This window comes from Cyprinodon variegatus, unplaced genomic scaffold (assembly GCF_000732505.1).
Source record: "Cyprinodon variegatus isolate N-32 unplaced genomic scaffold, C_variegatus-1.0 Scaffold603, whole genome shotgun sequence".
NCBI lineage: Eukaryota > Metazoa > Chordata > Actinopteri > Cyprinodontiformes > Cyprinodontidae > Cyprinodon > Cyprinodon variegatus.
This window is the reverse complement of record NW_015151056.1, coordinates 403,910-417,192: the sequence shown is the minus strand read 5'-3', so window position 1 is coordinate 417,192 and position 13,283 is coordinate 403,910. Positions and strand designations below refer to the sequence as shown.

Below are 13,283 nucleotides of genomic sequence, written 5' to 3'. Positions count from 1 at the left end.
TTGTGTAAATACTGTTTGTGGGTATTTGTTTCAGGATCTAAAGAGTTTATAGGGTTGCCAAAAATGGAAAAGATGACTGACAAAGCTGAAGGTAAAATTCTAACATTTTTAGTTAAGAGTTTACTTTAACTTTTCAACAAATGTTGGGTTATTTTTCTCCAAACTAGGGTGCTTTGCAGTCTTTGGCTGTGCCTATGGGTGCTGTATTTGACTATGTTGTTCTGAGCTTTAAATTTTAAACATATTTGGCAGATAAAGTGTCTGATTTACTTAAACCAAAGCCTTGAAAGTCCTTGGACTCCGAAGTGTTCAAAAGTATGCAAGGCATAAGGAACAGGTTTTGGTGCTCTGTAAGGGTTGGTTGTTACCACAGCAACAGAAGCGCAGTGCATGATGAGCATCTGCAGAGATGACATATTTTCCCATTAAAAAAAAAAAATTATAGCCCACATTTGAATTATTAATATGGCTCTTGCATGTATTAGTGTGCAGATTTCCAGCAGTGAAATGAATTTCCCTTCGTTTGATTTAAAGACATCTTTGTTTGTATACATTAAATTAATATCAAAAGGGATCATATTTAAACCAGACAGAGCTCATGTAAAATTAATTTGACTCACTGGTAATTTACAGTCTTGCAATTTTAATAAATTGTTATAAAACTCTTTCCAATAGAGTAGCACTCATGGCCAAACTAAGCAATGCTTTTGATTATTTCCAGGTAAGGTTATCATATAAATTACTTTGAAGACTACATAAATACCTGTAATGCTTGAAGTGACACTTTACACATAGAACTCATGCTTTAGACAATAAATTAGTTTCAACGCAAATACAAATGCAAACTTTTTGCAGAAATAATTTCATTGAGAAAAAATTAATTAATAATCGGGTTGTAGTTAATTGTTTACTAAACAAAAAATAATAACCTTATTTTTTTTTGGTTTGAATATGAGAAATGCAACACCAAGAAGTAGACATTTCCAAGCTCTGTCAATCTGAGCTACAACAATCCCGACATTCCTGAGCTCCATTTGATCTGACATAAACCTACTATTCCTCCCTTCATGGTGATGTTAATAATCATAACCAGAAGTAAATATTTTTACATTTTGGACCTTTCAAAATTAATAAAACCATAATTTATTCATTACCGTATATTAATTTATAGCTAAATTAATACTGTTGATATAATCAAGGCATTCTGCGGATGTTTAAGGTTTTAAGTATTTGTTTTGATGAAAAAATTGTAGCTATCACTTTTAATCATTATATAAAAGGAGGAATTTTATTCACTTTTCAAATTTAGTCAATTTTCTAACGTATAAAGTAGTTGCATGTTTTTGTTTTTCAAATCAACTTCTGTATCTTCCAGAAGTCTCTTGCTTTGATTTGTGAATACAAATTCAAAGAGTCATTTTTGCAAATATTTCTATATTTTCAAGTGTTGGATGATTTTAATAAAAGTTATTTCAATTTTGTGTTTCATGAAATATGTAGGCTTTTACAGTCATTTAATTATCATAACCAGTTTCGCGCTGACATGGAGTATGTCCAATTTCCTATTTCTTTCCTTTTAAGGCAGTTTTGGGTTGCCTCTTTGTCTTAAGGAGCTAAAACCAGATGCTGTGTCTGTGCCCAGCCTCCTGCAGCTTCATCGTTGAAAAGCTGTCTGGTTAGATATGGCTGTAATGTCCACAAAGCAACAGTGAAACCTGTCTTTTGATGCAGTCGCTGCAGGTAGCTGGCTGCCAACCCATAGCACACATCCCCATGTTACAGAGATATACATGTAAAAAAAAAAAAAAAAACATTTTTTCCTCATTTGCAGAGTCAATCAAGATTTTTTTTTTTTTATGTTTGGTCTTTTTGTTGGGTAATGGGTGGAAGGGTGTGGAGTTGAACAGACATTGTTTGAATTTGTCCTTCACTTGTTTACTTAGATAAATGCTTTGTGTTGCCAGTAAATCTTCCTAATGAATAGCATATTGGTTTTATAATAGTGTTCAAATGAGCCGCAGCTTTAGTGGAAATATGTATGTAAAATGAAAGATTGACTTGTTTGTTTTGGTTCATATTTTAATATAATGCATCAAAATTCAAAAATCCATTCGTGTTCTTCTGCTTCATATGTCAGGGTCAGAGTGGTGTTGGTGCCCATCTAAAGCAGTCCATGAGCAAAAGGCAGGGAACACTCTGGACAGGTCAGAGGGCAGAGAAACAGCCATGCCAGTTAATCTAACAGTCATGTTTTATGACCAAGGAAGGAAAAAGAGTACCCGGTAAGAACAGACACGTGCACAGGGAGAACGTGCAGTCCATGCAGAAAAACCCTGGGCTGTGATTGAAATCCACGACCAGCTTGTTGCAAGACAATCTTGCTACAAACTTTCTCAAAAAGCAGCTATACTGTATATAATTCTTTTACACAATTTTCTTGGCTTTGTATTATTTTTGAAAACACTTTAACAATCCTTTCACATCACTTCATAAGTAACCAGCTGTTATTATATTCAAAATGTAATATTATTGCAACTTTGAAAAACTTCAAAATAAAGAAAATTTAAATTCAAGAGAAACTTGCAATGTGATTGAGAATTTGTATTTTTCCGATATTTATTTCTCAACCCTTTATTTTATTTTGTGGATTCATTGTATTTGTTGGTTGTCCCACAGAACAATTTTTGTGATGTGCTCACCAAACACCATTGTATGTAGTCCATTCCATTACAATAATACTCTCCCCATGCTTAGTCAGCAAGGTTTGGGTCTTTGAGTGAGGTTAGCAGCCCAGTAGCAGAGCTGTGCTGTGCACGAGGTCAACGGGGCTCACACACAAAACTCCTTACCCCTGGAGAGCAGGAGAGGAGGTACGATGGTCTTGTGCATGAGCAGTTATTAAAGTGACTGTCCTTCTCATTTGATGTTAAATTACATCATTTGAGTATGGAACTTACAGCCATAACTCAGAGAACATGTGTTATTATGTAGAAAATATAATATCTCCTATAATAAATTCCCCAAAGAAAGCAGGGGATACATTAGTTGGCAGGGCAAAGTCCTTAACTGCCAATATGTGTACCTCCTCTCTTTTAACCCCAGAAGTGTCAAACTCATAAAACTTCCAGCTCTATCTCGGAATACATGTGTGATTGTCATAATGTAGAGAGTGTGACACCATTTATGTGACTATTCCTTAAACAATGCAGAGGGTAGTGATCATTGAGGCTTAAACAAAAGTTTTATATTTTGTCTTCCATTCTTTTACACTTGGGGAATCCTGATCAAGCTGGAGAACCATTTTTAATGTCACTTTTATTAAAATATACCGTTGTGTTTACACTGGGAGAATAAACAAAACCAAGGAGAGACAGAGCAACAACAATTTACCTTCATAGACCATGTTGTAAAATAAAAATAAAAAGTCAGCTATGTTGGTTTATATTCACAATTGTTATTGTTTAAACTAACAGCTTGCTGTATAGAAGCTTTTTAACAGTATAGTGCAGTTAAGAGTTTGAAAGGCTCCTCCTATAGCTATAAATAAAATAATAAAATATAAATATGCGTCATGATAAAGTAGAATATTTAGATAAGGAAGTATTTAGTCAATATACTATAAAAACACACAAAATATCTTCCAGCAGACTAAAGAAAAGAAAGCTTTTTTTTTTTTTTAACAAGATGCTCTATCAATTTCACACATAAGGTCATTGAGCTTTAGCTTGGGAAATGCTAGATGAAAAACAGTATGTCCGATACTGATCTGAGGTCAGATCGAAGCTACGTTTCCATAAAGATTAGGGTTAAGATCCAGAAGGTGGTAAGCTGATTCAAAATCCTAGCCTGGGGGTATCTCCCACCCTTTTACATCATGTCATTTATGTATGAGCAAGAGCAGAAGCAGAGAGCTGGTAGCTGCAGCAGCAACTTTCTCTAAGCCAAAGTCTGGCTCTCTGTCTCAGTGGTGTGCTGGGAGATTACCTCCTGATGGAGAAGAAATCCTGTGCCAAGTAGATAAGAACTCTCTCCCTGTATGTGTTCATCTAAACTCACGAGTCACATGTTCAAGGTGCAGTGACTCATTGCATCACCACTTTAAGTGTGATTCAATATGTATTTCATTGTTGTACGTCAATGCTGGCTCTTTTATTTTTGCCAAAACAGGAATACTTGCACTGGCTCTATGATCAATGAAGCATATCTGCTCAGGGAAAAGAGTCAGAAGAACTAACCATCTCATGAGTTAAACATTATTCCATTATTACATTGTCAGCCTGAACTAATAAATCTAATTTGAGCAGACTTATTATTCATTAATTAGGCCTTGTACACCCACAGAAAGACAATCACAACCACTCACACACAAAACCGAACAACTGCAGATCAATTTGACATCTGAAAAACAAAGCTGACAGAATGCAGATGTACTACCAGCTTTCTGCTCTTTACAAATTAAACTGACATATCAAAGCATCCTAGATGACTCTTAACTATTGGAACAGAATCAAAACAGCCTAATAAAAAAAACTCTGCTACACTTTCAGCAAAAACTGTTGTAGCATCAGAGCTCTGAATTCCCAGTGAAGACATTGTTTGCTTATCCTAAATTCTAAATTTACCCTTTAAAATTCATTCAGCACATTTGTGCTTGGAGTACTACAATACATAATAAGGGCTTTTTATCTACTGAGGAGAGCATTTTCATGACCTTCAATATTCTGAATGAAGTTGCTTCCACTGGATTCAAGAAAAAAGTGTATTGACACATGTGAAATGAAATGCACTAAACTATCAGCAATTGTGAACCCCCTCACAGAAGCAATAATTTTAGCATTGGTTGGTCTGAAGGATTGAATATATTTCGAATCAGTGCTAAAGAAAGAGCATTGAGCTGAGAGGAATAACTTGCGCTGTCCATAAATCTAGGATAGCTTAACAAGTATAAAGCATTTAGGGGTTCGTTCACAATTTCATTGTTTTAACAAGTGTGAATGAATGAATGCTTTTATGGAGGGTATGGGTTGGGGGTTGTCCAAAAGTAGTATGTCTTGTAGACTTGTTATGTAAAATGTTGTGAACAACCTCTTAAGATATCTGTCAATCTTTAATCCAAGGTCAGATTATACTAATGCATAGAGAAAGAGGTCAATTTGAGAGTATGGACTAAAACCTCAATCTGATAAACTTCATCACATAATAAGGATATTAATTGGAAATATCCTTATGCTAAAGGAAACATTCAAGCAGCTCCCAGGTATGCCGTTTCTGAAATACCAAAACATTACACAGGTAAGAAATTAATACATGACAGGTAATTTAGGAAGATCCCAGGTAAATGCTCTTCTACCTAAAACAGTATATCTGTTGCCTGTATTTGTAAAGTTATGTCTGAATGCACTAATAAACCTCTAAAACCAAGTTCTTTTGACAGAAGAGGTTAAAATAGGAAAGTTTACAATAAATTGAACCAAACAGCATGACCACTCAGTCTCTCTAAGAATTGTGTGATAGTCATGTTGGTCAACAAAGAAAATGTGGCACTGTCACATCTGTCTCCTAAAAATACCCTGCTGAGCAAAATAAGGGGAGCATATAAACAAGACAATATAACTTCAATCAAATCAAAATCAGTCTTCTGTGAAATCAAACTGTAGGAAGCAACACAATTGACAATCAATTTCACATGCAGTTGTGCAAATGGAATCGACAACATATGGAAATTATTGGCATTCAACAGGACACACACAATAACGGAGTGGTTCTGCAGGTAGGGACCACAGACCACTTCTCAGCATCTATGCTTTCTGACTGATGTTTTGGTCACTTTTAAATATTGGTGGTATTTTAACATTCTTGGCAACATGTAACAGACTATACAACGAACACAAGTGGCTCAGGTAGTGCAGAGCATCCTGGATGACAGAAGGTTTGCGGTGTCTGTCAGTGTAGTGTTCAGAGGCTGGAGGCGCTAACAGCAGACAGGCCAGCACACCTGGAGATGTGGAGAAGACTGTAAGAGGGCAACAACCCAGCAGCAGGACCATTACCTCCACCTTTGAGCAAGAAAGAAACAGTCACTGCGTGGGGTGGCATTTCATTGGAGGACCGCACATCCCTCCATATGCTCACCAAAGGCAGCATGGCTGAGACCATATGCTGGTGCGGTTGTCCCTGGGTCCCTCCTAATGCAGGACAATGCTAGATCTCATGTGACTGGGGTGTGTCAGCAGTTCCTGCAAGATGAAGGCATTGACTCTATGGACTGCCCTGCCCATTCCCAACACCCAAATCTAAATGAGCACATCTGGGACATCATGGCTGCATTTTCCTATTGTGTTAAGCACCTCAAAATGTAAAACAACTACAGTTATATGCAGTTTGAAGATATTCCAATACTGAAGCATGCAATATACTTTATTTTACCTAATCTTCCTTCCAGGAATATTGACAATCTTGTGTTACAAAGTTTTGCCAAAGAGCTCCGTGTCTCCATAAAAAAGTGAGGCAATATTACAACAATGTCCTTACAATATTATTAAGGAGGTTGCTATGGATACTGCAATGGACATTACAGTTCCACCATCATTGATCTGCTCCAACATTTCCTTTTAAACCTCATTTGGAAAATGTAACATATTAGACAAAGGATCTACATTTGTATTCATTTTGATGATATTTCAAGTGAAAGACATGCATACATTTTTGAAAGACGTTGCTCAGGTCAATCTTTCATGCATTATTTTTTTTGCAAAATATTAGGTTCTTAGAAAAACATAAAAATATAAAATGTGCTGCTATTGTTAAGGTCGTTACTATAGAGGTTGCGTTCACATTCCATCTGCTAACGTCAACCCCTGTATTTTCAGAAAAGGTATGCAAAAACTTAAAAATTTAATATGAAGTTCTATAAATCTTGATTATATTTACAGGTAAGATATACAAAATGTTTCTCTGATCTGCATTTAAAAAATATATGAAACATTTAATTTATAAGTTTTGCAAAAGATTTTAGTATCAGGAAACAGTTTCTGTAAACAAATCATGCTAAACATGAATCAATATACAATCATACTGAAATTAAATCGTACTGTCAGGAGGTTCATAAGCTGATGAAGCATCCATTTAGCACTATTATACATCATGCAGTAAATCAATTAGTGGTGCAAAAAGAGTGAAATATGATGCTGTAAATGTTGTTGTAACATATATGGGTTTCTGCAACGAGTTGTTATAGATGCTGAAGTATCTTTCACAGCCACCTGACTGTTAGTGAATCTGGAGAAGTCTGACTAAATAAACTTTGTTTTTAGGTTGAAACAAAGGATACTCAGTGCTGTTGAGAAGGTTCTTAACTTTATGAAAGATTATTTCTACTTACATCATGTTCAGATGTTTTGGAGAACTTCAAGGCACAGAACCATACTTCTTTATCAGCTTGTTGAGCTTCTTAAAAGCTTCTACACTCAATAAAAATATAAATGCATCACCTCTGGTTTTGTTCCCATTTTTTATAAGATGAGACCAAAGATCTAAAACTCTTTCAACATATACAATAACATAATTACCCTCAAATATCGTTTACAAACCTGTTTGCCAGTCTACCAGTCTTACACTTCCTCTGGTGATTAGGATTTTCTGTCAGAGGGCTGAACAAAGTCAGAGAGCTCTCCAGCAAAACCCTCAATGTCATAAAGCTAAAAAAGAACTGTTGTCACTGTGCAGATTAGATTCTGAGAGAGGCACTTCATCTTAACAACACGCAGAATGTCAAGACTGCCTTACATCACCACTTGCAGATCGGACAAAGTGGCGGAGCGTTTGTGTAGGCGGATAACCACAGTTTTATGTAGAGCAGAAGTCATTAGGATTACTGAGAAATGCACTGATCAAGGAACCTCGCCTTCCCTTAATGCAATGGGAGCCAATGAAAAGGTTTCAGGATCAAAGATAAGGGCATGGGGTCCTTAATAATAATAAAAAATAAATAAATAAATAGCTGTTTTTTCTACTTCCTGACTTGTGATGTCGGTATACCAGTGTCAGCCTGGTATCATTTCAGGATAGAGGTAATTAGGGACTAGAGAAAGGATTATAAATTCTGACAATGGTGTTTGATACCCTCTAAACACTGAACAGAAACAGTTATAACATCGTACTTTTACAGTAAAATCAAAATTCCAGGCCAAATAAAATGATGCTAAAGAGTGATAAAACACCTTTATCCTCATGAGCAGGAATGGATTAAAATACTAAAGGATGAGATTTCTGTTTAACAGCTGCCCTGAGCATAGTACAATTGTCTCTACAGATACCAACTGAGATTCTAACCTACATTCATTATATGATAAAAGCTGCTAAGTAATACTTTAACTTGAAGAAAAAGTTACTCTAACATCTTTATATACAGTCAATTAAAAATGTTTGTTTTTTAAGAATTTCTCATCGTTGCATGCACGTTGCAACTGGACGTCTCACCTCTCTGTGGACTATCGCTGCCTTTTGTGTTCAGAGTGATCAGCCACATTGGCTAAACCTCAGGTTATGTTCTCAAATGCTGTCAAGAGGGCAGCTTTGTCTTTAAATTGGCTTGACAAATGTCAGAAATTAAGACCTTTTTCACTAGTGACTAAAATGGACATGCTGCAGCCGGATATACAAATCCAGCTAAATCCTCGTGGCAAATGACTCAGCTTCCAAACAGGATGTCAGCATGTAAACCGATCTTCACCTACTCAGGTGGCAAGTTAAAAGCTGCCATCGGATATTAAAATTCAGGAAGAAGTCTTTAATGATATTACAATAATTATTGATAACATAGGCTTCCATATAAAGGGCTTTTAAGATACAACCAGTTGCTGTCCGTCCTTTTTAGTGAAAGTCTCTCATTTGTTTTAGAAACACTTATAAATTAAAATGATGTATATTTCTTATATGATGCGATATAGTATGACAAGATAAAAGAGATTTAAGCTGGTGTGCATTTAACATAATGGTTGTTATGTTTAAAAAGTAATTAATATTCTTAACATTAGAGAACAAATTGTCAAAGATGTTAAAGTAAAAAAAATGTAACACTGCAAACACTGGCTATCTGTGTTTGGTAACAAAAAAAACAAAAACAAAACTGCTTTATTGTGGTTCAGTATACTGTACCACATAGACTAAAATAATGTTGAATATTATTGTAAAACTAATGATAAAGACCAAAATGCAAGATTTTTGCTACTGCAAACATGTTTGGCTATAGACATATTTTAGAAAATTAAAAAGATAAGTTCTAATTTGTTTGAATCCAGATTTGAAATATCAGTTCAGTTTCCCATCATTTCAATATTTTTTATTGTCATTATTTATTTTAAACTATGTTTTTAGTGGGTATATTTTAAAATTAACTTTGTTTTAAATTTAGTTTATGAAAATAAATATTTTCAAGTGTATAGATTTTGTTTTGTTTTTTAAAGGATGCACATTTGTTCGGATGTCAAACAGTTCCAACAAAGTCTACTAAAACTAAAGTTTTTTAATGATAGGATTTTTTGCTTATTATCTTAGACAATCTTTACTGACATTTTGTATGCAGTGTACAGAGCTTACAACAGCGTAATGATATTGTAGCTGGAGTAGATAAACATTACCAATATGAAGTGCAGCAGTGATAGATGTAAACAATGTAAGGGAAAAAAAGAAACCAGTATAAATAATGGTGCAAAAGGCATTAATATGAATACCTTCAGTACAGTGCAAAAATGAATATGATCCAAAATGCAGTATTATAAAACATCAGGTTAGAGTTACAAATGACTCACTTATTTTTTCGTTCAGATTTTTGCTGGTACCTTAGGGTACCTATTCAAAATGTAATTGATTGTGAACACTGGAGGGCATAAGATGTTAAAATAGGTGAGCTATATATTCTATAACATGCTTTGAAAAGGACTGCTGCTGCTGGCAGGACCCAAAATTTACAGCTTTTTGCCATCAGTGGTTTAAGGGTAATAATAAAGATCTGAGGCCATTTATTCACAGCTGGTATAGACTGACACAACCTGAATTTTAATGAAACAAGAAGTAAAGTCCTCTGCAAAAAAATGTGAAATGGGATAAGAATGTGTCCTTAATATTTAAAGTGCAGCAATGCAGCCAGTATTAAAGATAAGATATTTCATTCAGAAAGAAGCTGAAACACCAAAAGCAGCTGATAATTCAGACGCCACATAAGCTGACAGAAACGCATAAAGAAAAAAAAAAGATAAATGGAATACATTTATGGTTTTTTTCTTTTGGTCTTTCTGAAAAAATATATTGTTTAAATAGTACTGAACAGATTTACACACACGAATCCTACTGGCCACAGCCTTCTTTCCTTGTGAGGCAGTTAAGGCCTCACATCTTTTATCCAATGGAGTTCGGCATCCAGACCTAGAGAGCCGAGGATTAATTCCACAACCTTCTGCCAGACAAACAATCATCCAGTGAAGAGTATCAAAATCTAACAGCCCTGTTTTGATGTCAAGAAAGTCTGCACACTAGACTGCTAAAAAAAAACCTACAAGCCCAACAAACATAGATAAAAAGAAGCAATATTTGGAATTAAAGCAGGAAGCAAGAAGTATTTTAAGTCCCAGAGAGGGGACTTTTTTGAACAGAAAAAAATAACTGGAAGAGGACAAAAATCAAACTGACGTACACCGATTTATTTTCTTGCTAAATTTGAATTTGCCAACACTATTTCCCTTTTAAATACAAAAAACTAGAGTGAATGAGAAATTATTGATAAAATACAGATTACATTCTCAGAAGGTTTAATTTGATTCATATGTACGTAGTTTGATGCAGAAGCAGAGCATGATGGTGTGTAGCTGAATCAGTTTGCACTGACCTGACATGTCAGGTAAGAGCAGCAGGGGACATCAGAGGTGGTACAGTATGTGGAGCAGTACTGTTATAACTGGGGCCCTAAACAGTTTTCCATTCAGACTTCAAACTATTGTAGACTCAGGTTAGTGTTTCTGTTTTGAAGAAACAAACATCAAACTGCTCCCTGAATTTATGGCCATATTGATTATTGGGAAGATACATTTAGACAAGATAGGCTACAAATGACAAGAATATGTCATTTGTAACCTATCTGACAGATACTACTTCACTACTAAAGTCAGAGGTTTGCCATAAACCAAACATTTTTTATCCACCAAAGACCATCCAGTGTTGAATGAGGCTGTAATCTGGACCTCATAAATGGACAGTGAATGCTGTAGCCAAATATTTACAGTCCTCACAGGGGTTCAGTTGGTGCATTTAACTAATTACCAGGTTGTCAGATTTATTAGGCTGCTGTTAAGATTGCCGGTGGCTTGCTTGCACCCATAATTGCAGCCAAAATGATGCCTTTAGGCTTTATGCCTGAAGCTGTTCAAACAACATTTTTATTTTCTTCACTGTGTCCACACAGAGGAGTAACTAAGACACAATATCACAATATGGGCCCTCAGGGTTTCATGCGAAGCTCTGGATTGTCAACATTTATCATGTTATGTTTTTATTAAATATTCAGCTTACAAGGAAAAGAAAGTTGATCTTTTCAACAAAACTTGTATTTTGTTTGTCCATTTTATTAGAGTTAGAGTTCATATCAGTTTATTTTGTAACAAATTCATTATAGAATACAATTTTGATATAATTATTATACTTTTTATTCATAAAAAACTTATTTCTTTAAATTTTAGCTTTATTTATGCAGGTATGCTAAGACAGGACGTCTCACCATAAATATCTAAAAAGCAGCCTGTTTGATAGATGACGCCTATCAAAAGTTGCCATCATTCCAAAGGTAAACACACATTTACGAAGGCATTTGTATTCTTATATTGCCGATGCTGATAAAGTGTATGCTAGTCAGAAAGCATTTGCTCATCAGAAAGCTGTTAATTTTTGCCAGGCGTATGTCAACTGACAATATATAATGACAAGACAGAACAACAGAGCAGTCATTAGAGAGAAACGATTTCTATCCAATGTCTTTACCTGAGGGACAAGAAATGGGTAGAAAGAGAAGAATGCCATTTGGAGCATGCAAGTAGCTCTGAGCCTAATTGGTTTGAGCTGCTGACTCATCAGGAATACGACCATAAAATGGGGACATTTTCTGATTAGTAAGCTGGCATTAGAATTGAATATGTAGATTCTAGTAAACTTTAAAAACGACATTTAGACTCCCCTCAACTCTCTATGGAAGGATGTATGATACAGAGCTGCATTTTGCATTCCACAGGACAGAGACAGTCCTGCAATAAAAAGAAGGCCAACACAAAAGCAGAAACAGTACACCAGTTTAAATCAAAGGAGCCACATCCAAGTATATGGTTTATTAGCAGGGGGAAAAAATAAACTGTGGTAAGTTGTCCTTCAAGACAAAAAAATAAAACAACAACAAAAAAATCTTATTTATGTTTGTCCCAAGATTTTGAAAAATAAACCTTTCCCAAACTTAAATACAATAGAAGAGTTGGAAATGGTCTCACATTTACCTTTGTCTTTTTCTTTCAGGTTGCTGAGGTATTTTAGAAGCTCTGCATTAGCCTGGACACAATAAACTTCCCTTGTTTGCAGGCCTCCTCCACAAAGCCCCGTCAGGTTGCTGCGCCGTCGGTCCTGTTGGCTTAGCAGTAAGTCAACCCGACAGTCACTCCACTCAGTTGTTCTCCATGTGTAACTACAATGTTGACATTAAAACAGCAGAGAAAGAAGTACAAGAGTCAGACAGCCTGTTGTGAGAGTAACTGTCAAAAGTTCACATTGTAAATCTTGCTGATGCAAAAGAATGTAAATACATTTTACAAAATTACATAAAACAAAAATAACAAAACACAAAGATGTTTCTATGGCAGTGACGATTTATTTTAGTCATTATTTGGTTGGAAGGTTGTTTCAGTATCACTATAATGTTATCTAATAATGATATGACATTTGAACACTCTATTCCAATATATGCTGAAGGTCATACAGTAGTTATAGTGTTCGCCACTGACTGACATTCCAGGTGCAGGCGATAAGCCGAAGGGAAGGAGCAGCAGTACAAAAATAATGACATACAGAAAAGATAGGGAGCCTTTGCTATGCAGCTGTGGGCGGCTAAGCTTCAACATAGTAAGTTGTAGCTATGAATTATGCACTCAAGATAATGTGACCAAACATCGGCCGTTTCCCGATTCACATGAACATGAGTATAGACATGTTCTTGTTAAGTATGTTCCTGAGAAGAACGCAGGAAAGTATGGACT

The 13,283-nt window shown here is 35.4% G+C and overlaps 1 protein-coding gene across 1 annotated transcript in view; it reads right to left on the bottom strand.

The window, feature by feature from the left end:
- Positions 1-13,283, bottom strand: part of thsd7a (thrombospondin type 1 domain containing 7A) — a 214,013-nt gene that overhangs the window by 109,572 nt on the left and 91,158 nt on the right. The window contains exon 4 of the mRNA XM_015392697.1: positions 12,531-12,715. Within this exon, the coding sequence (XP_015248183.1) occupies positions 12,531-12,715 (185 nt within the window). The remainder of the gene's footprint in view (positions 1-12,530; positions 12,716-13,283) is intronic.